We start from the raw sequence: 24,200 nt of genomic DNA on the forward strand, positions 1-24,200 counted from the left end.
TGTGACCCAGGCCCAAATAGGTAGTAGGAAACTCAGTCAGTGAAAAAACAAACAAACTTTATTCGAACAGCTGAGAATTACTTCATTCCCAGGGTAGTTCAACTAAATTAAAGCAAATTCTTCCCAACACAGATTCCTCAGTCCTATCACCAACCTTGGTCTAATTAGGCAAACTGCCAAAGGCCTTTCTTGGCAAAAGTTCAGAAAACACCGATGCAAAATAAATGCAAGAAGACGAAGCTATTAACGTTGTTTTCCAGCAAAGCTCGAACGCTGTTGCTGGTCTTTTAAGCCTTAGGGGAGGGGCCAAACTCTTGGTCCTATTCCCAAGTCGTCCTCTCTGCTTGAGCTGCTCTTGCCTTCTGGCAGCTCTTTTCATGCGTGCATTAGGAACAGGCCTAACCTCAGCCTCATCACTGTCCGACTCTGTTGCCAGCTCTGTAGACTGCTGACCGACCACAACACCGTTGTACTGTCCTGGGTTAATGTGATCCCATTTTGCAACCTTCCAACAAGCCAAATCAATTTACTAATTTAACAGCTGCAGTGGTTCACTTTACAACTGTGCCAAGAAAGATCATAAAATGGGGCAAAACTCACTTCACAAAAGTTTCACTAAGCATAACAAATGTTGGGCTCCATTGTGGTCGTAAGTTAAGGACTACCTGTATAAACCTGTATAAACCATTTGCCGAGTATCTGAATTTTAAACACGTTACCATGGAGATGATGAAAGGGCCGTGGTAGCTCAGGCTGTAAGAAGCCTGTTATTAAAACACAGCAGCCTGCAATTACTGCAGGTTCAAGCCCGGCCCAAGGCTGACTCAGCCTTCCATCCTTTATAAGGTAGGTAAAATGAGGACTCAGATTGTTGGGGGGGGCAATAAGTTGACTCTGTAATATACAAATAGAATGAGACTATTGCCTTATACACTGTAAGCCGCCCTGAGTCTTCGGAGAAGGGCGGGATATAAATGTAAATAAAAAAAAAAAGTATGAAAAAAGGTCCTAAGCAAGGGTGAAATGCTCCCGGTAGCGATGGCGGTGGAGGGTTCGGAGAACCAGTAGCAAAAATCCCTGCCCCACCCCCATGCCCAGCGGAGCCGCGCGATCATCAGAGTTTTTTTTTTTTACTTTTAAAAGCATTTTTTCTTTGGCCGAAGAGGTTGTAGAAAAAATGCTTTTAAAAGGCTCCTCTTGCGATCCCAGCTGAGTGGCCTGATCATCAGAGGCTTTTAAAAGCATTTTTTCTACAACCTCTTCGGCCAAAGAGGTAGTAGAAAAAATGCTTTTAAAAAGCTCGTCTGGCGATCCCAGCTGAGTGGCCTGATCATCAGAGGCTTTTAAAAGCATTTTTTCTACAACCTCTTCGGCCAAAGAGGTAGTAGAAAAAATGCTTTTAAAAAGCTCGTCTGGCGATCCCAGCTGAGTGGCCTGATCATCAGAGGCTTTTAAAAGCATTTTTTCTACAACCTCTTCGGCTGAAGAGGTTGTAGAAAAAAATGCTTTTAAAAACAAACAAAAAAAAAAAGTTGGCCACGCCCACCCGGTCACATTACTCCATCCCCACCAAGCCACGCCCACAGAACCAGTAGTAACAAATTTTATATTTCAACCCTGGTCCTAAGTCACTGTTTTCAGTGCCGTTGTAACTTCGAATGGTCACTAAAATGGAGGGTTGTAAGTCAAGGACTACCTATATTGGCCTTCTGGAAAAGAGAGCATTTTCAGAGGCTTCTTAGGATCTGGGGTGTTTTAATTCACCTGGAAGCTTTTTTGTTTGATTATTGTGTTCGGCTTATTATCGTCCTCCTTTCTTCTATGAGGCCAGCGGGGTGTCAAAAACGGATTAATGAATAAATATTTAGGTAATAAGAAATTCTTTCGCCACCTACCGTTGGACTTTTCGCTATCTGCAGGTTTCATCTGAATGGGATGATGCATCTAGAAACAACAGACAACAAAGAGGGGGAGAGAAAGCAAAGTGGGTTGGAATCACCTCAAATCAAGCACATTTCAAGTTCTCTACCCAGCCCCCCCCACCCTAAATTTTCTATAGGCACCTATAGTTGCCATTGTGTGGAATAATAATAATAACAGAATTGGAAGGGACCTTGGAGGCCTTCTAGTCCAACCCCCTGCCCAGGCAGGAAACCCTACACCACTTCAGACAAATGGTTATCCACCATCTTCTTAAAAACTTCCAGTGTTGGATCATTCACAACTTCTGGAGGCAAGTTGTTCCACTGATGAATTGTTCTAAATGTCAGGAAATTTCTCCTTAGTTCTAAGTTGCTTCTCTCCTTGATTAGTTTCCACCCATTGCTTCTTGTCCTGCCTTCAGGTGCTTTGGAGAATAGCTTGACTCCCTCTTCTTTGTGGCCACCCCTGAGATATTGGAACATTGCTATCATGTCTCCCCTAGTCCTTCTTTTCATAAAACTAGACATACCCAGTTCCTGCAACCGTTCTTCATATGTTTTAGCCTCCAGTCCCCTAATCATCTTTTTTGCTCTTCTCTCCACTCTTTCTAGAGTCTCAACATCTTTTTTACACCGTGGCGACCAAAACTGAATGCAGTATTCCAAGTGTGGCCTTACCAAGGCTTTATAAAGCGGTATTAACACTTCACGTGATCTTGATTCTATCCCTCTGTTTATGCAGCCCAGAACTGTGTTATGCAGCCCAGAATGATAAAGAGGAGTTTAAAAGTTGCAGTTGCATTGCAGAAGTCATGCCAAGATGGCCCTTGATTGAAACCCAACCTTTCTCAACTTTGACAAATTGAATGTCAGCTTTGGAAGCCATACTAGGCCGAAGGCTTCCACACACTGCCACTTTCTCCTTTGTGGGAATGTAGGAGAAGTGTGTGGGGATGTTTGGTACAAGGGGCCATTAGACATAATAACATTCTTCCTGCCGGTCAAGGTCAGGCCAAGACGGCATCTGGAGAAGGAGTGGTCGGAGTGATACCTCGAGATGGGACGGTTGGGGATTGGAGCATGTGATCGGCAGAGGAATCAAGTGGGGCTGGTCTGGGGTTTTGTACTACTAAGGGAAAACCCGGATCTCCAGATTCGGAGTTTATCCAGCTGTGCCGGTTTACCTATGCTAGTAAAAGAACTTTGAAAGATGTTTGCCTCGGAGTCTTTTCTGCAGGAGGGGGTTTTCTGGAACGCTGACAGTGAAGATTGTGTGGACTTCAACTGCCAGCCAGGGAGAATTCTGGGCGTTGAAGTCCACACTACTTGCCAAAGTTGAGAAACACTGATCTAACCCATCATTTCCTAAATATATTGTGTAGACATCAGTGGCGGTATTCACTGACTTTCGCTACCAGTGTGCAAATGTGAGTGTGCTTGCGCGCCCCACCTCTCTGCATGCGCAGAACATCAAAAATGGGACGTAATGACATCTGGGCAGGTGGGCAGAGCCTCCTGCAGCCACCACTACTGGTTTGTCCGAACCGGATAAAAACCGGCTGAATAGCACCACTAGTAGACATGTTCCAAAAATTTCCCTTTCAAACCTGTCTAATTTCTTAACAAAACGCTTGCCTATCGTTCTATTGTAAGGTAAAATTGAGATCCAATTTATTTTACGGTGTTTGCAGCCAGCTCAAAGACTGTAAGCAGGTGATAACATGGGAAAAAGTAGAACAGCGACGATAGGAATGAATCAACACTACGAAAAATAATTGTTAATATGTCCACATCCAGAAGTCAATGAAACTGAGCTAGGGTTAATGGCCCAATTAAAATACAATGGTCTTGAAAGGTTTTCTGGAAACGGAGGGCTCTTTAAGGACCTAACTGTCATGTCCCACTCCTCCGCTGACGGCCGGGTCAGGGAAATCCGAATCAGGCGGGCCTCTGCAGCTCTGCCAAAGTCCTAGCAAAGTTCTCAAGGCAAGCAGGAGACCAGAAAGTGACTTCAGCAAGATAAGGTAGACTTTGCCTGACTCAGAGAATGCCAGAAAGCAGATCCTTTATATAGGCCATGGGGTGTGGCTCCATGACTCAGCACTTATCCAGGTCTGCCCCTCCCTTCCTTCTGTTGCCTCCGCCTATCAAGTCTTCTGACGCGAGGGTCACTCCAGTCTGCAGCTGTTGGTAATTGACCTTCCTCAGGCTCACATGCTGTGGGGGAGGGGGAGGGGTCTAGTTGCTCCGTTTGCATGGAGCCAGAGCTGGGGGCTGGAGGCACTTCTTCCTCCTCGGCCTGTCTGGGCATGGAGCCAGGGCTGGGGCCGGGAGGCATGCTAGGACATTCCTCAGCGTTCGGAAGCAGATAAGATGGGCCCGGCTGCAGGGAAAGTGGACGAGGCACAACACCTAACTGTGGGGGGCCACCACAGAGAAGGCCTGCCATCTTGCCCATGTCGCCATCATTTCAGACAACGTCTCTTAATGGAGACGCTTAACTTCCCAAGATAGCCCCACTGGATGAGCAGATTCAAAACACTGCCAAAACGCTCTTATTAAACGGACCAGCAATCTTAAGAAACAACATGTTCCAAAGCTATATACTGTTTGCTTTTTTTTTTTTTTTTTTAGAAAAGGGGAATTGTCACAGTTTGATTTTATGGCTCATCTGCTCCTGAATCATTGTACATGCATGCACGTTATTGTTGTAAAATAAGAGAACTGCCAAGCGGCGAGATATACTGTAGTTGCCAAAGAAATCAAAATGATAGCCAGAAACGTGCGGCTTAAGTCCTGTTCCATTTTGGTATGTGGGCCTTGAATCATGCCATGGTGGCCAGCATGCTGACATCCTGGAATTAAGGAGTAACTTCCTAACAGAATAGAACAGAATAGAATTCTTTATTGGCCAAGTGTGATTGGACACACAAGGAAATTGTCTTGGTGCATACGCTCTCGGAGTACATAAAAGAAAAGATACCTTCATCAAGATACAGTGAGGACAATGAACCAGTGGAATAGCATGCCTTCAGAAATCATGAGTGCTCCATCACTGGAGGTTTTTAAGAAGCGACTGGACAGTCACTTTTCTGAAATAGTATAGGTTCTCCTGCTTAAGCAGGGGGCTGGACTAGAAGACCTCCAAGGTCCCTTCCAGATTCTATTCTATTCTATTCTATTCTATTCTATTCTATTCTATTCTATTCTATTCTATTCTATTCTGTAATTTCTTTTCCTTGACACACATCCATCTAACAACTCTATTGTAACCAATGCATATTTGCAATCCTCCCCATTATTGTTAAAAGTCTAGTAAATGTCTACAATAGAAGAATGGATATTGAAAGTTACTAACTTGGCTGAGATGGCTAAAATCTCAGCCTTTTTGAAAGACAATGCGCAGGAAAGATATTTAACTGAATGGAAAAAATGGATTGATTATTTACAAAACAGATATCAGATTAAGAGATATCAGATTTCCTTTGAATAATTAGGATGTATTATTTTAGAATGTAATGGGGGGGGTTAGGAAATGAAAAGACTAGGATGAGGCTAATTGGATTAGAAGGGAAAATTTTACTCTATGTTTGGTTTATGTATAACAATACCTTGTGATTGACCCGGGAAGCCGGGGGGTGGGTGGAGTGAAGGAGGGGGAAGGGGGTTTTGAGGGGAGGAGGGGGCGGAAAGGGGGAAAAATGTTTTTGTTTGTTAAAACTTTTTCAATAATAATAAAAAAAAGTCTAGTAAATGCTGGGCTTATTGCCCCAAAGAAACTACTAGGTATGCAAATTAATGCAAATTTCAGCAAGTTCTCCAATTATCTTCTACCTTATTTTTTCTACACTTGCTGGGTGATCTATCGGCTACTTTGGCGTCATATTTCTAGGATAAGTTCTAAATAAGTCTCACACTTAACTGCATGATTTCATAAATTTGATTTTATCATCGCATCCCTTCAGATGGTCCACGCCATCAATTTTACCAAGGGCTGTTCTCTATTTGAAAAATTGCCCAGTTCAGGTGTGGTTTTATGACAAACCTCACTTGTTTTGTTCCTCTGATTTATTGGTAAATCACACAAGAATTCTTGCAAAAACTCCAACTGCTAGTCAACTGGCAATAAGAACTGGTCCAACTTTAGCCTGATATGAAGCTCCTATTTGGCTTCATATATAGCCGCAGAGTGATAAAACATGTGCTCATAAAATATTCATCCTCTTGTTAAAAGTTGAACTCAGTACTGAAATGTCTGTACCCGTTCTGCATTTTTACCATGATTTAATGTCGATAACGTTTTTCTATATCTTTTTTGAGTTGCAAATTGCACCTTAACAGCTGATCACACTGCATCATAACATAAGAGAAGGACCAGGGGTGACATGATAGCATTCTTCCAATGTTTGAGGGGCTGCCACAAAGAAGAGTGGGGTCAAACTATTATCCAAAGCACTTGAAGGCGGGATGAGAAGAAAACTCATCCAAGGAGAGAAGCAACCTATAATTCTAGGTTGAAATTTCCTGACAGTGAGGACAATTAACCAGTGGAACGGTTTCCCTCAAGAAATTGTGGGTGATTTATCGCTGGAGGTTTTTAAGAAGAGACTGACCAAAGGATGGATGATTGCATGGCGTCAAAATAGAATAGAATAGAATAGAATAGAATTTTTTTTATTGGCCAAGTGTGATTGGACACACAAGGAATTTGTCTTGGTGCATATGCTCTCAGTGTACATAAAAGAAAAGATACCTTCATCAAGGTACAACATTTACAACACAATTGATGGTCAATATATCAATATAAATCATAAGGATTGCCAGCAACAAGTTATAGTCATACAGTCATAAATGGAAAGAGATTGGTGATGGGAACTATGAGAAGATTAATAGTAGTGCAGATTCAGTAAATAGTTTGACAGTGTTGATGGAATTATTTGTTTAGCAGAGTGATGGCCTTCGGGAAAAAACTGTTCTTGTGTCTAGTTGTTCTGGTGTGCAGTGCTCTATAGTGTCGTTTTGAGGGTAGGAGTTGAAACAGTTTATGTCCAGGATGCGAGGGGATATTGGACATAATATTGGACATAATATAAATCTATCAGATTGGGAGAGCATATGGAGCAGAAACCAGAAACTAACAAAATCAGTAACATATGAAGAAAACACATACAAACTTTTTTGTAGGTGGCACCTACCCGCCTCAAGATTAGCGAAAATGTACCCTAATATGAGCTCCACATGATGGAAATGTAAAAAGAAAGAGGGAACTTATTACCATATGTGGTGGTCCTGTCCCGAGTCCCATAAATATTGGCTTAAAATTAAAGATTGGCTACAGGAAATTACTAGTGAACAAACAGAATTAGAACCGGAACTCTTTCTATTGGGGATTTAAAAAAAAATATGTGAAGAACACAAAATACACAAAATAGAACTACACATATTAAGTACTGCCAGGATGGCCTTCGCTCAATGTTGGAAACAACCATCTACACCTACAGAGAAACTTGTTATACAAAAGGTCATGAACTGTGCAGAAATGGACAAATTAACACTGAGTTTAAAAGATAAAGAGGCATCGATATTTTATAATGTATGGGAACAGTGGTATAAAAGGATAGAACGGAGGCAGATTAAAAATAGTTAATTATTAAGTATAAGCAAAAGATAAAAACAAGAATGTAAATACACCCAGTTTAATTTTTGTAAATAATGCACGGAGTATTGTTATAAGAAAAACACCACAAATAGCTGTTAAGTGATATGATTTTTTTATGTTTTTAATGTAATAAAAGTTCAATAAAGTATACTGGAAAAAAAAGAAGAGACTGATCAATCATTTGTGTGGAATGGTATAGGGCAAACTTGTCGTGTCACGTTGCCGTCATGTGATGTATCTCTTCACAGAGCTGGGGTGGGCTTGGCCTGCGTGTGACGCATCTGGCCCATGAACCACCCGTTTACCACCCCGGTATAGGATTTCCTGCTTAAGTAGAGGTTGGATAGAAGATCTCCAAGGCCCCTTTCAACTTTTTTTTATTATGTATTCGGGAAACAAAACATAAAAACCTATAATTGTGTTTCTCTGATCTCCAGTTTGATGCCTTCCAAATATAGGGCTGTGAATCCTGGGAGATGTAGTCTCGTAACATAACATAATAACAGAGTTGGAAGGGACCTTGGAGGTCTTCTAGTCCAACCCCCTGCCCAGGCAGGAAACCCTACACCATTTCAGACAAATGATTATCCAACATTTTCTTAAAAACTTCCAGTGTTGGAGCATTCGCAACTTCTGGAGGCAAGTTGTTCCACTGATTAATTGTTCTAAATGTCAGGAAATTTCTCCTTAGTTCTAAATTGCTACTCTCCTTGATTGGTTTCCACCCATTGCTCCTTGTCCTCCTTTCAGGGATTTTGGAGAATAGTTTGACTCCCTCTTCTTCGTGGCAACCCCTGAGATATTGGAACATTGCTATCATGTCTCCCCTAGTCCTTCTTTTTATTAAACTAGACATACCCAGTTCCTGCAACCGTTCTTCATATGTTTTAGCCTCCAGTCCCCTCATCATCTTTGTTGCTCTTCTCTGCACTCTTTCTAGTATTCTAGCATATAATAAATGCAGTGTCTGCTTGAGGAAAGCTGATGTATAGATTGCGTAATATGGATTGAGTACATCTGCACTGAAACACGATTAGAACAAATTTCTCTCCCATCCTTGCCTTCAAGTAGCTTAGGAAATATATTGTTTCATTTCTATCTCCATGCCCGAGCCCATTTTTAAAATTTATATGCAACACAATCCTGGAAGCTCTACAGAACTGCAACCAATTTTTTTTTCCTTTCTCCATTCCACCTACTTCATGGGTTGTTTTTTTTCCCCTTTCCCCGAGATGAATTAAAGCACAACAACTTTCTGAGGCAAAGTCATTTATCCATTAGCAAACACAAATATTTCTAAGCCCTCCAAAATGACTGACCACATGCTAAGGCCACAGTGGGAAGATACATTTCATACTTCAACCGGCAACCCTTTCCCATATTTACCTTGGCGTTACATTTCGAAACTCTGTGGGGACAATTGGAATTAAGTTTTTATTCCCTTTCGCATAAAGAGTTTTGATCAGCTTCTCGACTTTAAAGCAATCCAAAGCAGCTTAAAAAGTAACAGCACAATCAAAACAGTCCGATAAAAATCATTCGCTCAGAAAAAGTGCAAGGTTTTGCACATAGAAAACGGCTTCCGTGCTCCACAGTCTTAATGATATTATTTGAATGGAGTTCTCGCCAGCCTGAATCCTATGCTCAAAAGAGGAGGGATGGAAACAGAGATCTATACAGCCCTCGGTCCTCGAAGGCATTGTTGTGTTTGCCAAGTCTTCTTCCCATCTTCGTGCCAAATTCCATCCAGTCCCTTAGTGATTGTTTCCAACATGAAATAAAATGCTGAAATATAAAACATCGCCTCTGAATGGACTGGGATCTGGAAAATGGGCTATTTGAAACACACAAAAATAGATGAATCACACACGTTAAGTTCCTCTAAAGAGGCAGCTTTCTTTTCGCCTTGCTTTTTGGTGCAGCGTCATGTTTGAATACGATGCACCATTTTTTTTTTAATATTAGAAAGCTAACATACAGTATAGGAGCTTGTAGCACAGCCAACACAGCTGTAGGCTGCATAAACAGAGGGATAGAATCAAGATTAGGGCCTCTGGTGGCTCAGACTGCTAAGACAGTCTGTTATTAACAGCAGCTGCTTGCAATTACTGCAGGTTCAAGTCCCACCAGGCCCAAGGTTGACTCAGCCTTCCATCCTTTATAAGGTAGGTAAAATGAGGACCCAGATTGTTGGGGGCAATAAGTTGACTTTGTATATAATATACAAATGGATGAAGACTATTGCTTGACATAGTGTAAGCCGCCCTGAGTCTTCGGAGAAGGGCGGGATATAAATGCAAATAAAAAATAATAATAAAAAAATCACGTGAAGTGTTAGGACCTCTTTATAAGGCCTTGGTAAGGCCACACTTGGAATATTGCATCCAGTTTTGGTTGCCACGATGTAAAAAAGATGTGGAGACTCTAGAAAGAGTGCAGAGAAGAGCAACGAAGATGATTAGGGGACTGGAGGCTAAACCATATAAAGAACAGTGGCTGGAATTGGGTATGTCATTTAATGAAAAGAAGGACTAGGGGAGACATGATAGCAATGGTTCAATATCTAAGGGGCTGCCACAAAGAAGAGGGAGTCAAACTATTCTCCAAAGCACCAGTGGGCAGGGCAGGACAAGAAGCAACTGATGGAAACTCATTAAGGAGAGAAGCAACCTAGAATTAAGGAGAAATTTCCTGACAGTGAGAACAATTAATCAGTGGAAAGACTTACTTCCAGAAGTTGTGAATGCTCCAACACTGGAAATTTTTAAGAATAGATTGCACAACCACTTGTATGAAATAGTATATAGTTTCCTGTTTGAACAGGGGGTTGGAAGACCTCCAAGATCTCTTCCAACTCTGTTATTCTATTCTATTCTATTCTATTCTATTCTATTCTATTCTATTCTATTCTATTCTATTCGTCTAGTCTAGTCTAGTCTAGTCTAGTCTAGCCTATTATTTCACTGCACAAGCTCCTTTAACCTTTGCAATTAGCAGTTGAAATCTTTAACACGAGATTTACTGAGAACCGAGAGCAAGTATTACAAAATCAATGTTTTGCACCTTGTTCAACTCACAGGTGGACCGCGAGAGATTGCCATCGTGCCTGTACATATCCTAAGAGCTCTGTAGTAAAATATCTAAGAGTGTAAAACAGTTTGTGTCAAAAGGTGCCAAAAGACTCTAAGAAAAACGTGCAATGAATAAGAAAATTAACAGGGCCGAACAATCGGAGAACCAAACCAAACATTTTATATTTTTCCATCTGGGTTAATATAATTTTCTTTACTTCTTTTCTTACCCATCCAAAATGATTAGGGATGTTATAAAACTGGCTTCAGATTCGATGCCACCGACCCGAAATGCGTTGCCGAGATATTGTAGCTTATCGAAGGAACAGCTATTGTAGTTCTACACCATCAAGCACTTATCTCTCCAGCTAAGTGATTTTTCAATATGCAATGCTGTCACGCTAAAGCTGGTCTCCCACAGACCCCTGCCTGCTGGCTGTATTGCAAAAAAATCCCTCCCCGCCCTTCGCTTGCTTTTAGAAGGATATTATGACACAGAATCCAAACCTTACAGCATCTTCTGCATCGGAGTATATATCTACCGAGCTGTACATTTATAATGTCTCCTTTCAATTTTATGTTCTCAGACAGAGTCTGAACAACATGCCATCAATTGAAGAGGTTCAAAGATGAGACATGATGAAATCTGCTAACTGGGTAATATTTTCCTGGTTCAATAGAACAAGAAGCAATGGGTGGAAACTAATCAAGGAGAGAAACAACTCAGAACTAAGGAGAAATTTCCTGACAGTTAGAACAATTAATCAGTGGAACAACTTGCCTGCAGAAGTTGTGAATGCTCCAACACTGGAAGTTTTAAAGAAAATGTTGGATAGCCATTTGTCTGAAATGGTGTAGGGTTTCCTGCCTGGGAGGGGGTTGGACTAGAAGGCCTCCAAGGTCCCTTCCAGCTCTGTTGTTGTTGTTGTTGTTGTTGTTGTTGTTGTTAAGTCTACTATTTTCTCTTGGGTCCACGAATGACTATTCGGCTAAACGGACAGTCTTTAACAAGTCTTTGATATGTGATAAAGAATGTGGGGTAAGGCTTTCTTAATAGTTTTTTTTTTATCCCCAAGAAGCAGATTTTGTTCTAGGAAAGCTGAATTATAGATCACAGGTGTCCATCTTAGGCCATGATGTCACTGCACATTCATTCTGTGTACAAACTACAGTACTTTATTCACACTGTTCGTGTGATGATCTCATGATGTGCATGAAGACTCAAGTCCTACTCCTTCCATCCCATAGATCCTCATGATACGGACCTGCTACCTGATTAATAGGTCTTGGTGGCCTCCCAGAAGGGTAAAAAGCATTCCAAAATATTTCAAAGATAAAACAATCTCAATTAAACAATGAAGTTGTATAATTAGAGCAGTAGAATATTTCTGGCCCTCTGTTTCTTATAGGAAGGAAGGAAGGAAGGAAGGAAGGAAGGAAGGAAGGAAGGAAGGAAGGAAGGAGAGGGAAAAGAAAATTAGGAGAATGAGGAAGGAAGGAAGGAAGGAGAAAGAGGAAGGAAGGAAGGAGAGGGAAAAGAAAATTAGGAGAATGAGTGAGGAAGGAAGGAAGGAGAGGGAAAAGAAAATTAGGAGAATGAGGAAGGAAGGAAGGAAGGAAGGAAGGAGAAAGAGGAAGGAAGGAAGGAAGGAAGGAAATGAGAGGGACAGAAGAAGAGAAACAATGGAAGGGAGGGAGGGAGGGAGGGAGGAAGGAAAGAAGGAAGGAAGGGAAGGAAAAAGCAAGCAAGAAAAAAATAGTTTTTTTCTAGGACCATTTATACTTATTATTTATATGATAATTTGCAATGGTTGCAGTATTTGCAGTTGTGCAAGGATTAAAACGTTGAGGAACTCATTAAATCTGAAGGGCTCTGAGTCACTTAAGTGGTGCAGAAATGTGATAAACAAATAAATAACTCAAACGGAAAAGGACCATCACAAAGCATGCTGCACATCTAACATCAGCAAGCAACCTGATGTCCTTATAGTATGATTCAAGCTCCCAGAATTCCCAGGTCAGAATTTCCAAAGACATTATTTAATCATCTCAAGAAGATTGGTTATGAGTAGGACTCAAAGTTCCAGTATGTATGTAGGCATGTATGTATGTGTATATAGGTAGACAGGTTAGATAGCTAGATAGCTAGATAGCTAGATAGCTAGCTAGCTAGATAGCTAGATAGATAGATAGATAGATAGATAGATAGCTAGATAGATAGATAGATGAGATAGGATAGACAGACAGACAAACAGACAAGATAGATAGATAGATAGATAGATAGATAGATAGATAGATAGAGACAGACAGACAGACAGACAGACAGACAACAGACAGACAGACAAGATAGATAGATAGAGACAGACAGACAGACAACAGACAGACTAGATAGATAGATAGATAGATAGATAGATAGAGACAGACAGACAGACAGACAGACAGACAACACAGACAAGATAGATAGATAGATAGAGACAGACAGACAACAGACTAATAGATAGATAGATAGATAGATAGATAGATAGATAGATAGATAGATAGATAGATAGATGAGATAGGATAGACAGACAGACAGACAGACAAGATAGATAGATAGATAGATAGATAGATAGATAGATAGATAGATAGATAGATAGATAGATGAGATAGGATAGATAGATAGATAGATGAGATAGGATCAGTGGTGGGATTCAGCCAGTTCACACCACTTCGGGAAAACCGGTTGTTAACTTTCTGAGCAGTTTGGTGAACTGGTTGTTGGAAGAAATCATTAGAGCAGAGAACCGGTTGTTAAATTATTTGAATCCCACCACTGGATAGGATAGATAGATAGACAGACAGGATGGATAGATAGATAGATAGATAGATAGATAGATAGATAGATAGATAGATAGATAGATAGATAGATAGATAGATAGAATAGAATAGAATAGAATAGAATAGAATAGAATAGAATAGAATAGATATGGATAGATAGATGACAGCCAGACAGATGATAGCAAAACTCCTGGTTGGAACTGGATGTAAAAAACATACCCTTACAAATAGTTTATTAGTCGTTTAAAATTCTTACAAGGTTGTTTTTCAAACAAAAGTCCTACCGCTCTTTCCAAAGCATTTTGCGATGGATAATTAGCTTTGTACACAGAGCAGAACCATTAAGCTTCTAGCTCCCTTGCCAGGTAATCCATCTGCAACACTTTCAATGTAGGCCACCAAATGATTACCCTTTTAGCCCTTCCAGCTAAACCAGACAAGGAGGCAGGATCAGATGAGCCAATTCAACTTAATTGTAGGACTACATTAACAGAATTTTACAAGCCCCAAATGTAGAAAACTCTCTCCGTCTCTTTTTACAGCCCTGGCGAATTTAGAGTGGTTTCTTCCTAAATTTCTTTTTTCTGACCGTTAAGCAGCTGCAGGCTCCTTCCTCTTTTATCTGTTCATTCCTTAGGCAGCATCTCCTCCCCTCCTCCCTCAAGGTCATTCCCTCGTACCCTGACATCTATTCACCCACAGCTGATTCTCTCGCTCATATCCCAGCTCTTAAGCTATCCCTCGATTTTATATCTTTCTTCTCTGCGATGTCTTTTTCTTTTTTTTAATGGCAGGATGTTTTCGGCTTGTTTTTTAATGAGGGGAAAACTTTAGAATTTAGCTGCACATTGGACTAAAATACACACGTGGTTGGAGAAAACGATTAAAAAACATACAGACTTTAAGCCAGAAGTCTTTCTCTTGGGAATTATTCCCGAGATATATAACTGGAGATGTAAAATATTTGATTGTGAATATTATTACAGCAGCCAGGATTGTGTTTGCTAAAAACTGGGGGGAAAAAAGAGAAATTACCTTTGCAAGACGAAATAATTAGGAAGATGATGGAATGTGCAGAGATGAGTAAATTAACATTTGAAATTAGAGATCAAGAAGATAAGCAATATTATGAAACGTGGAATTTATTTTACCATTGGTTAGAAGGAAAGATATGTTAGAAAAGACAATATAAGATATATATGTATATGAAAGAGATGTTTAAGTGGAGATTGCACAAGAAGATATGTAAACACCCCTTCAGCACATTGTAATTGTTCGATGAGAATGTGTGTGTGTTTTTTTTTTGTTGTTATGGAAAAATAAAAACTTATATATATAAAAAAAGAATTTAGCTGCACTGTCATTCAGGCACGGTTTGGTCTAGGGCAGTGATGGCTAACCCTTTTCTCTCCATGTGCCAAAAGCGCACACGTGCATGCTGTCACCCATAATGCAATGTGCCCCTCCACAAATGCGCGCACGACCCCCCTGCCCCCGTGTGTGCGTACGTGACCCCCTTTATGCTCCCCCACCCCTAGTTTTGGGCCTAGTAGGCCTCCCTGCAGCCTCCTATGCCCAAAAACAGGCTATGGGGGGCACCCCTTTCTGCAGATGCATGCACTCTGCTCGCGCATGCCCCACCCCCCACACATCCCAAAAATCAGCTGGCTGGCAGGAGGTACACATCTGCACTGGAACTGAGCTGGGCGATGGTCCGTGTGCCAACAGAAAGGGCTCTGCATGCCAGCTGTGGCACGCATGCCATAGGTTCGCCATCACGGGTCTAGGGACATATAATCTCTTTCAGGGGAGGAGGGCTATGTTGTGGTCCGCCAGTAGCCCGCGGACCTGGCAATGGAGTCTGACAGTGAGGAGGCTGGGGAGGACATTGGGCCAGTCCTGAAGTCAGGGGAAGGCCCGGACGAGGGCTCTGCATCAGAAGCAGAGATGGGGCCCGCGCCATATGGGAGAGATGCGCGGACTCCGGAGCCTCCAGAGGCGGACAGCAGAGAGGCAGAGGAACAGGAGGTGCCTGCTCCTAATGCACGCATGCCATAGGTTCACCATCACGGGTCTAGGGACATATAATCTCTTTCAGGGGAGGAGGGCTATGTTGTGGTCCGCCAGTAGCCCGCGGACCTGGTAACATAATCTGACAGTGAGGAGGCTGGGGAGGACATTGGGCCAGTCCTGAAGTCAGGGAAAGGCCTGAACGAGGGCTCTGCATCAGAAGCAGAGATGGGGCCAGGGCCATCTGGGAGCGATGCGCGGACTCTGGAGCCTCCAGAGACAGATAGCAGAGAGGCAGAGGAACAGGAGGAACCTGCTCCTAGTGTGCGCATGCAAAGAGCTCCAGAAGGCAAGAGCAGCTGAAGAAAAAAGGACGACTCAGGAGTAAGGCCAGGAGATGATTGGCTACTCCCATAAGGCTTAAAAGAGCAGCAATGAGTCATTGGGTTCTTTGTAGAAAAGCAGCATTGATTTCCGTGCTTCTTGTCAGCGTCTCTTTAACTTTGTGGGGTTCTTACCAAGAAAAGCCTTTGGCAGGTTGCCAAAGACATCAAAGGTTGGTGATAAGGCCGAAGGACTGGTTATTAAGAATTTTGTTTTGGACTAAGCTGAGAATGAATTCATTCTCAGCTATTTTAATAAAATAAGTTTGTTGAGGACTGAATTGTGTTTAGTAATCACTACTTGGGCCTTGGTCCCAACAGGCTACAAGGACTGAAGACGCACCCTCCAGGGGCAACAAAGAGCAAAGCCAGGATAAACTCTAAAGTCCAGCGAGTGACATCAAATTAATCAGGGCTTAAGACAACATCCCATGCTTGCAACACTTTTTCACCTTAAAAACGACATTCTGATTGCAACCGTCTCATCTTTGCAAGCTTATCAGGCGTAGGTCTCCAGGAAGAAAGCTGTAGGGTCTACAGAAGCCCCCAAATCAGGAGGAGCCCGGCAGCAACATTTTGACTCGACACGTTTTATAAAACGGTTATTAAAAAGCGTAAGCTTTTGTGAAGGTGTGCAATGCAAATTAAATGAGCTGTGGCTCCTGGAAGTGGATGCCTTTTAAGAAACGGTGTTCACTGGAAAAGGAGCGACCAAACTTTTGTTTCTGCAACCTTTGCAGATAGTTCACTTTTTAATCCGATCATGGGGAAAAAATGCTGGTTTTCCTCTCTGTGGAAGATGGGAAACTCCCAACTGCAACTCCCTGTAGGTGTAATTAGTAGTCTGGCATGAAAGCAATCCAAACTCAGGATCTGGACATCAATACCAGTATTAAAACTCTCAGTTCCCCAGCTTCTCTCTCTTGGCTGTTCTCGGAAAACTGGAGACAGGAATCCTTGCCAATCTGCTGAAACTCATCCAGGGATCTAGCTTCTTAACCTGAAACAACAGAGTTGGCAGGGACCTTGGAGGTCTTCTAGTCCAGCCCCCTGCTCAAGCAGGAGACCTTATACAACTTCAGACAAATGGTTGTCCACTCTCTTCTTAAAAACCTCCAGTGTTGGGGGCATCCGTAACTCCGGAGACAAGTTGTTCCACTGAATAAGTGGTCTAGCTGAAATTACTCCTGAGTTCTAGGTTGCTTCTGTCCTTGATTAGTTTCCATGCATTGCGTCTTGCCTTGCCTTCAGGTGGTTTGGAAGATAGGTTGACCCCCGTCTTCTCTGTGGAAGCCCCTTAGATATTGGAACACTGCTATCGTGTCACCCCCTAGTCCAGTGGTGGGATTCAAATAATTTAACAACCAGTTCTCTGCTCTAATGACTAGCTGCGTGGGCGTGGCCATGGTGGGCGTGGCCAGGAGGTGTGACAGGCAGCACTCAGCCTCTATGCAGCCTCAGAGGGCCGCAGGGTATGTGTGTGTGTAGCACTGCACCCCCCATGCACTGTTTTGGGCCTAGTAGGCCTCCCTGCAGCCTCCTGGGAGCAAAAACAGTGTGTGTGGGGATTCTTGAAGGGGAGGGGCAGGGAGAGGTGGAGCCAGCCAGCAATTTAACAACTGGTTCACCCGAACTGGTCCGAACTGGCTGAATCCCACCTTCTTTTAGCTATCCTACTACCCAGAAAATCTTATGTGATTCTCTGTAACTCAAATGTTGACCTGTGGGAGAGTTACCACATGATGGCAGCATCAATCAGTGTGGAGTTGATGAAGGATCTCCACGGACTGGGTGTGATTAGAGGCTAAATGTTGCCAAACCCAAAACTTTATTTTTGCATCTACAAGGCTCTCCGTGAAAAAAGTCATGGGTGGGTCACAACACAATAAATAAAAAGCGAGTGCATTTTAAGCACGCACAACACACAGACATACTCACACTAGAATCTTACTGTAATGGATTATATGTCTAACGTAGAATGTCTGTTATTGAGGAAAGTCCACTAAATTAAAAAATAGAGGGAGTAAATCATCGGGATTTATCTTTTGCATGGTGGCATCAACACACAAGGATAGATATTGCATTAATTCCATCAATCTACCCTGTTTATATGATGGTATTACTATACCAATGAAGTAAATTGTAGCGGACAAATTGCATGCCAAGTCCATTCTACAAATGTCGCTTTCTAGGAGCCTGGGAAGGGCGAAAACGGCTTTCCCTACCCCCCTGGAGGCCCTCCGGAGGCCGGAAACGGCTTGTTTCCCAACTTCTGGTGCGACTGGAAGGCCTGTTTTTTGCTCTCCCCAGGCTCCAGAGCCTTTTTAGGAGCCTGGGGAGGGCAAAAACAGCCTTCCCCACCCCCAGAGGCCCTCTGGAGGCTGGAAATGGCCCATTTCCCAACTTCCTGTGGGACCAGAAGGCCCATTTTTCTCTTTCCCCAGGCTCCAGAGCCTTTCTAGGAGCCTGGGGATGGCGAAAACGGCTTCCCCCACCCACCTGGAGGCCCTCCGGAGGCCGGAAATGGCCCATTTCCCGACTTCTGGTGGGCTCAGAAGGCCCGAAAATCAGCTGGCCAGAACGCGCATGCGCGCTGGAGCTGAGTTAGGGCAATGCTCGTGTGCCCACAGATTTGGCTTCATGTGCCACCTGTCAGACGTGTGCCATAGGTTCGCCGTCATGGGTATAGGGTCTTCTGCAGGGGGTTGGACTAGAAGACCTCCAAGGTCCCTTCCAAGTCTGTTATTCTGCTTGGGAACGTTGAAAAATGTTAAAGTGTATAGACGGTGCAATTGATGTAATTGGAAAATGTTAAACTGTGGCTGAAGCGTGTTTATGGAGTGGCTCTACAACATGTTTTCTGTATACCTGAAAGCCGTAGGTAGGCTTGATAATTGGAAAAAAAAATGTGGTTATTGTTTGCTTCCACAAAGGAACAATCGTAAGAGCGAATGCAAAAATTGTGGGGGATCAAGCTTGTTTAAGCATACCGGAAATGCGTTCGGCAGCATTCTGACTGAAATGTATGTGAGATGATAATGAGCAAAATTTGGGGAATACAATGTGCTTTTATCCTAGGCGATCCAGATTTTGCTTTTTAGCAAGTCTCCGATGAACATATGAAGCAGTGGTGGGTTTCATATTTTTTACTACCGGTTCTGTGGGTGTGGCTTGATGGGTGTGGCATAGCTAGGTGGGTGTGGCTTGGTGGGCGTGGCAGGGGAAGGACACTGTAAAATCTCCATTCCCACCCCACTCCAGGGGAAGGTTACTGCAAAATCCCCATTTTCTGGGAATTGGGAAGCAGAGAACAGATGGGGGTGGAGCCAGTGGTGGGCTTCAAATAATTTAACAACCGGTTCTCTGCCCTAATAATTTCTTCCAACAACCAGTTCACCAAACAGCTCAGAAAGTTAACATTAGATAAATGAAAATAAAAATAAAAAAATAAAAAAATAAAAAAAAGAAAGTTAACAACCGGTTCTCCCGAAGTGGTGCGAACTGGCTGAATCCCACCACTGGTGGAGCCAGTCAGAATTTTTACTACCAGTTCTCCGAACGACTCAAAATTTCCACTACCGGTTCTCCAGAACTGGTCAGAACCTGCTGAAACCCACCTCTGATATGAAGGATGGCTGAAAACAAATGACTGCGAGAATGTTCACAGTATATTCGTTGATCTAGAAGAGGAAGTCAACTAAATATATGTTAGGGAAGCTTTTATTTGGGCATGAATTCACAGCTGGTTGCTGAATGAGACAAGAGTAGCAAATGCAGGACGGAAAGCTTAAGTGAGGATGGTGGGTGCAGCGAATGGGTCGACCTTGAAGGTCTGAAGGTCCTGAAACAAGATTGTGTGGTGTCCCGTTAGTTGCTTAATGCGTTGATGGATAAATGTATAAGAGAGGTGTCTATGGCGATTCTCAGTCATCCAGGTCAGGGGTCTCCAACCTTGGCAACTTTAAGACTTGTGGACTTCAACTCCCAGAATTTGCTGGCTGAGGAACTCTGGGAGTTGAAGTCCACAAGTCTTAAAGTTGCCAAGGTTGGAGACCCCTGATCCAGGTCATGGTTGTCCCAAGGGGTTTTTTTCAAAAGGCAACTGGACTTTGTTTTTCCTTGAAGACCCAGGTCTAATTTTTTTAAAACCCCTTGCTTTTTTTTTTTTTTTAAAGAGATCTTGACTTTGCCTATGCAATGTATACCGTTTTCCTGTTTCTCATGATTTTTTTTTTATTTTAAATGCAGAAATTAATTTAAACACCTTTTCCTAATTCACGGCATTTGTACAAGCTGCACGCTCTCAGTTCTTCGTGGAGAGGTTTGACTTTCTTAGTGCAAAGTTTAACTTCTAGGGCAGTGGTTCTCAACCTTTATAGCGCTGCGACCCCTTTAATACAATTCCCCACGATGTGGCGACCCCCAACCGTAAAATTATTTTTTTTAGGCAGGGATCTCAGCGCGCCTCAGCAGCCGCAGAAGGAGGAAAAAAGCGGCAAACTGGTTTTTTTTTATTTATCGCGCCTGAAGCCGTATTGGCTAACGATCTGAACTGCTTGCGATTGCCTTGAGGACGGAGGCATTAAAGCGGAGACTCCTCCCCTATTAAGTTTATGGCGCCTGAAGCCAGATTAGGCTAGCGATTGGGAGCGATTGCAGCTGGCTTGAGAGGGAGACATCAGAGCAAAGATTTCTCTCTTTTTTAATTCATCGCGCCTGAAGCCGAATTCGCGATTCTTCGACTCGCAAGTATACTTCCCATTTTTCCGATGGTCTTAGGCGACCCCTGGCAAATCGTCATTCGACCCCCAACGGGGTCGCGACCCACAGGTTGAGAACCGCTGTTTTAGGGTCCTTCCTCCCAGACCAAGGGCAGTTAGTTAGTTTTAGAATATTAGTAAGCATCAGCTTCTGTCTCATCCGTGGGCAGAATTATTACCCACCCAGAACAAATCTGCAGTCCAACTGAACCTGGGATGGCTTTTAGGAGAGGGGGAGTGGGGGGGGGGAGACGGAGAGGGAAAAACAGCAAAACAACCCTCACCAACCTACCCTGCCAAAATGCGAAGGTTTTGGATACCTTCCAAATCCGACATTTGCTGCATATTACATTTCTATCTGCTTCTGATTTGAATTAAACTGAATATTAACTTGACTGGCTTAACAAAAGAAACAACGGTGTGCACACACACACACACACAGTAGCACACATCAAGCTGAAATTTAGGATGAAGTGGCACTCGCATTCAAATGCTTCTTTTGCAGTAAACACAATCCTTTGCCCCTCGTTTGCCGATGTTTATTTGCTAAAAAAAAAAAAAATAACTAAAACAATTCCCCACTGCCTCATTAACCATCTCACAAAGCTTGAAGGGAACTTTGAAGAGGGGAGAAGAAGAACCTACTATTAAATATTTTTATTGTGCCGGAGGGGGGGAAAAACAACAACAACCCAGTATTGGTGCTAGGAGTGAACCATTGCTAATCGGAAAACATCTTTGGAAAACATAATTGCAAGATTGCAATTAACCCAAGAACCGCTGTGTAATCATCTCCTCAAACATCTGCAGGAAAGTAACCAACATCCTATCATCATTTCACATTAGGTGTAGTTTACACCTGTGGTTTCCCCCCCCCCCAAACTGGGCAACTCTTAAGATGGGTGGACTTCAGTTCCCGGAATTCTTCAGCCATGATGAAGGTGAAACCCTCACATCTTAATGATGCTGAAGTTGAGAAACATTGGCTTAAACTAAACTTTTTCAGATTTTCTGCAGTCATGGACTTGTTCTGACTTAGCTCCCCAAACACGACAAACCCTCTGATGTGAACTCAAAAGATTCATAACATAACATAACATAACATCAGAGTTGGAAGGGACCTTGGAGGCCTTCTAGTCCAACCCCCTGCCCAGGCAGGAAACTCTACACCATCTCAGTCAGATGGCTATCCAACATTTTCTTAAAAATTTCCAGTGTTGGAGCATTCACAACTTCTGAAGGCAAGTCGTTCCACTTATTAATTGTTCTAACTGTCAGGAAATTTCTCCTTAGTTCTAAGTTGCTTCTTTCTTTGATCAGTTTCCACCCATTGCTTCTTGTTCTACCCTCAGGTGCTTTGGAGAACAGCCCGACTCCCTCTTCTTTGTGGCAACCCCTGAGATATTGGAACACAGCTATCATGTCTCCCCTAGTCCTTCTTTTTGTTAAACTAGACATACCCAGTTCCTGCAACCGTTCTTCATAAGTTTTATCCTCCACCTAATCATCTTTGTTGCTCTTCTGCACTCTTTCTAGAGTCTCAACATCTTTTTACATCGTACCAAAACTGATGCAATATTCCAAGTGTGGCCTTACCAAGGCATTATAAAGTGGTACTAACACTTCACGTGATCTTGATTCTATCCTCTGTTTATGCAGCCCAGAACTGTGTTGGCTTTTTAACAGCTGCTGCACACTGCTGGCTCATATCTAAATGGTTATCCACTAGGACTCCAAGATCCCTCTCACAGGTACTACTATTGAGCAAGGTACCACATATACGGTACTGGTGCATTTTGTTTTTTGGCCTAAATGTAGAACCTTACTTTTTCACTGTTGAATTTCATTTTGTTAGATAGCGCCCAATGTTCAAGTCTGTCAAGATCTTTCTGTAACTTGAGCCTATCTTCTGGAGTGTTGGCTATTCCTGCCAGCTTGGTGTCATCTGCAAATTTGATGAGTTCCCATCTATCCCTCGTCCAAGTCATTGATGAAGATGTTGAAGAGTACTGGGCCTAAAACAGAGCCTTGGGGTACTCCACTGCATACTTCCTCCATGTGGATGTAGTTCCGCTGAGGACTACACGCTGAGTGCGGTTGGTCAGCCAGTTACAATCCATCTGGTGGTGGTGCTGTCTAACCCACATTTTTCTACTTTATCTAGTAGTAGGTTATGGTCTACTTTATCAAATGCTTTACTGAAGTCCAAGTAAATTATATCGACAGCATTCCTCTGGTCTACTAATTTTGTCATTTTGTCAAAGAATGCGATAAGATTAGTCTGGCATGATCTGTTTTTGACAAACCCATGTTGGCTTTTGGTTATTACTTTGTTTGCTTCTAGGTGTTCGGTGATTCGTTGCTTGATTATCTTTTCCAGAATCTTCCCCGGTATTGAGGTCAGACTGATAGGTCTGTAGTTTCCTGGATCTGTTTTTTTCCCTTTTTTGAAGATGGGGACTACATCAGCTCTTTTCCTGTCCTCTGGGAGCTCCTGTGCTCCAGGATCTTTGAAAGATATAGTTCAGTGGTTCTGAGATCACGCCTGCCAGTTCCTTCAGAACCTTGGGGTGTAATCCATCCGTCCTGGTGATTTGAACTCGCCTAGGTAGACAGGTGTTCACTTACCATTTTCTTCCCTATTTTAACTTGTGTTTCTAATCTGTTTTTGTAGTGCTGTTTTGATAGGTTGGATTGTTTTTTCCTTTTGTGTAAAGACAGATGCAAAATATGTGTTAAGTAGATCTGCTTTCTCCCTGTTGCTTGTCATCTTCTTGCCACTTTCTCCCAGCAATGGGCCAATTGTTTCCTTGACTTTTTTCTTGTTTTTAACATGTTGGAAGAAGCTTTTTTTGTTATTTTTTACTTTTGTCGCTAGCCTTTTTTCATTGTGAGCCTTAGCTTTCCTCACTTCATCTTTACAGGCTCGGGCTATTTGCTGATATTCTGCCTTAGTTATTTGCCCCTCTTTCCACTTTTTATATTTGTCCTTTTTGTCTTTCAATTTGTCAGATAGTTCTTTATGCATCCATGCTGGTTTCTTTTGAGATCTACTATTTTTCTTCTTCATTGGTATTGTGTTAGACTGTGCTTTTATAATCTCACTTTTCAAAATTTCCCAAGCTTCTTGAGTTGTTTTCCCCCTGAGGATTCTCATCCATTGAATCCTTCTTAAGCTCTCTCTAAGTTTATTGAAATTAGCTCTCTTAAAGTCCAAGACTCTAGTTTGACTTTGTTCTACTACTTGTATTTGCTTTAATTTCCTTTAATTAGGAGTGCCAGCAGCCCTAGCAAAAAGCTTCTCTCGCAGTCCGGCCAGCTGGAAGATGAATAGTTGTCTGTCACATCCATTCATTTCTGCCCCCTGCCTTTTATCCCCAGAGCTAGGGTGGGGCTTCACTAGCAGCGGTGGCTCTTCCTTCCCAAGGATCGGCCCATAGATTTCCACTGCTCTCCTCTCCTCTGCCTTCTTCATATCCATGCGTCAGGGACTGGACCCAGCTATTCCTCCTCTTCCTTATCAGAAAACCTCCAGACCTGGGGGCTATTGATTCTCCATCTGAGGGTTGATGGACAGC

General features: G+C 42.6%; 1 protein-coding gene across 20 annotated transcripts in view; it reads right to left on the reverse strand.

Annotated features, from left to right (window-relative positions):
• CELF2 (CUGBP Elav-like family member 2) overlaps positions 1-24,200 on the reverse strand; it is an 823,343-nt gene that overhangs the window by 123,581 nt on the left and 675,562 nt on the right. For all 20 annotated transcript variants that reach the window (XM_058190373.1, XM_058190376.1, XM_058190380.1 and 17 more), the window contains one exon: positions 1,896-1,944. In XM_058190373.1, the coding sequence (XP_058046356.1) occupies positions 1,896-1,944 (49 nt within the window). The remainder of the gene's footprint in view (positions 1-1,895; positions 1,945-24,200) is intronic.

Source organism: Ahaetulla prasina, chromosome 7 (genome assembly GCF_028640845.1).
Source record: "Ahaetulla prasina isolate Xishuangbanna chromosome 7, ASM2864084v1, whole genome shotgun sequence".
NCBI lineage: Eukaryota > Metazoa > Chordata > Lepidosauria > Squamata > Colubridae > Ahaetulla > Ahaetulla prasina.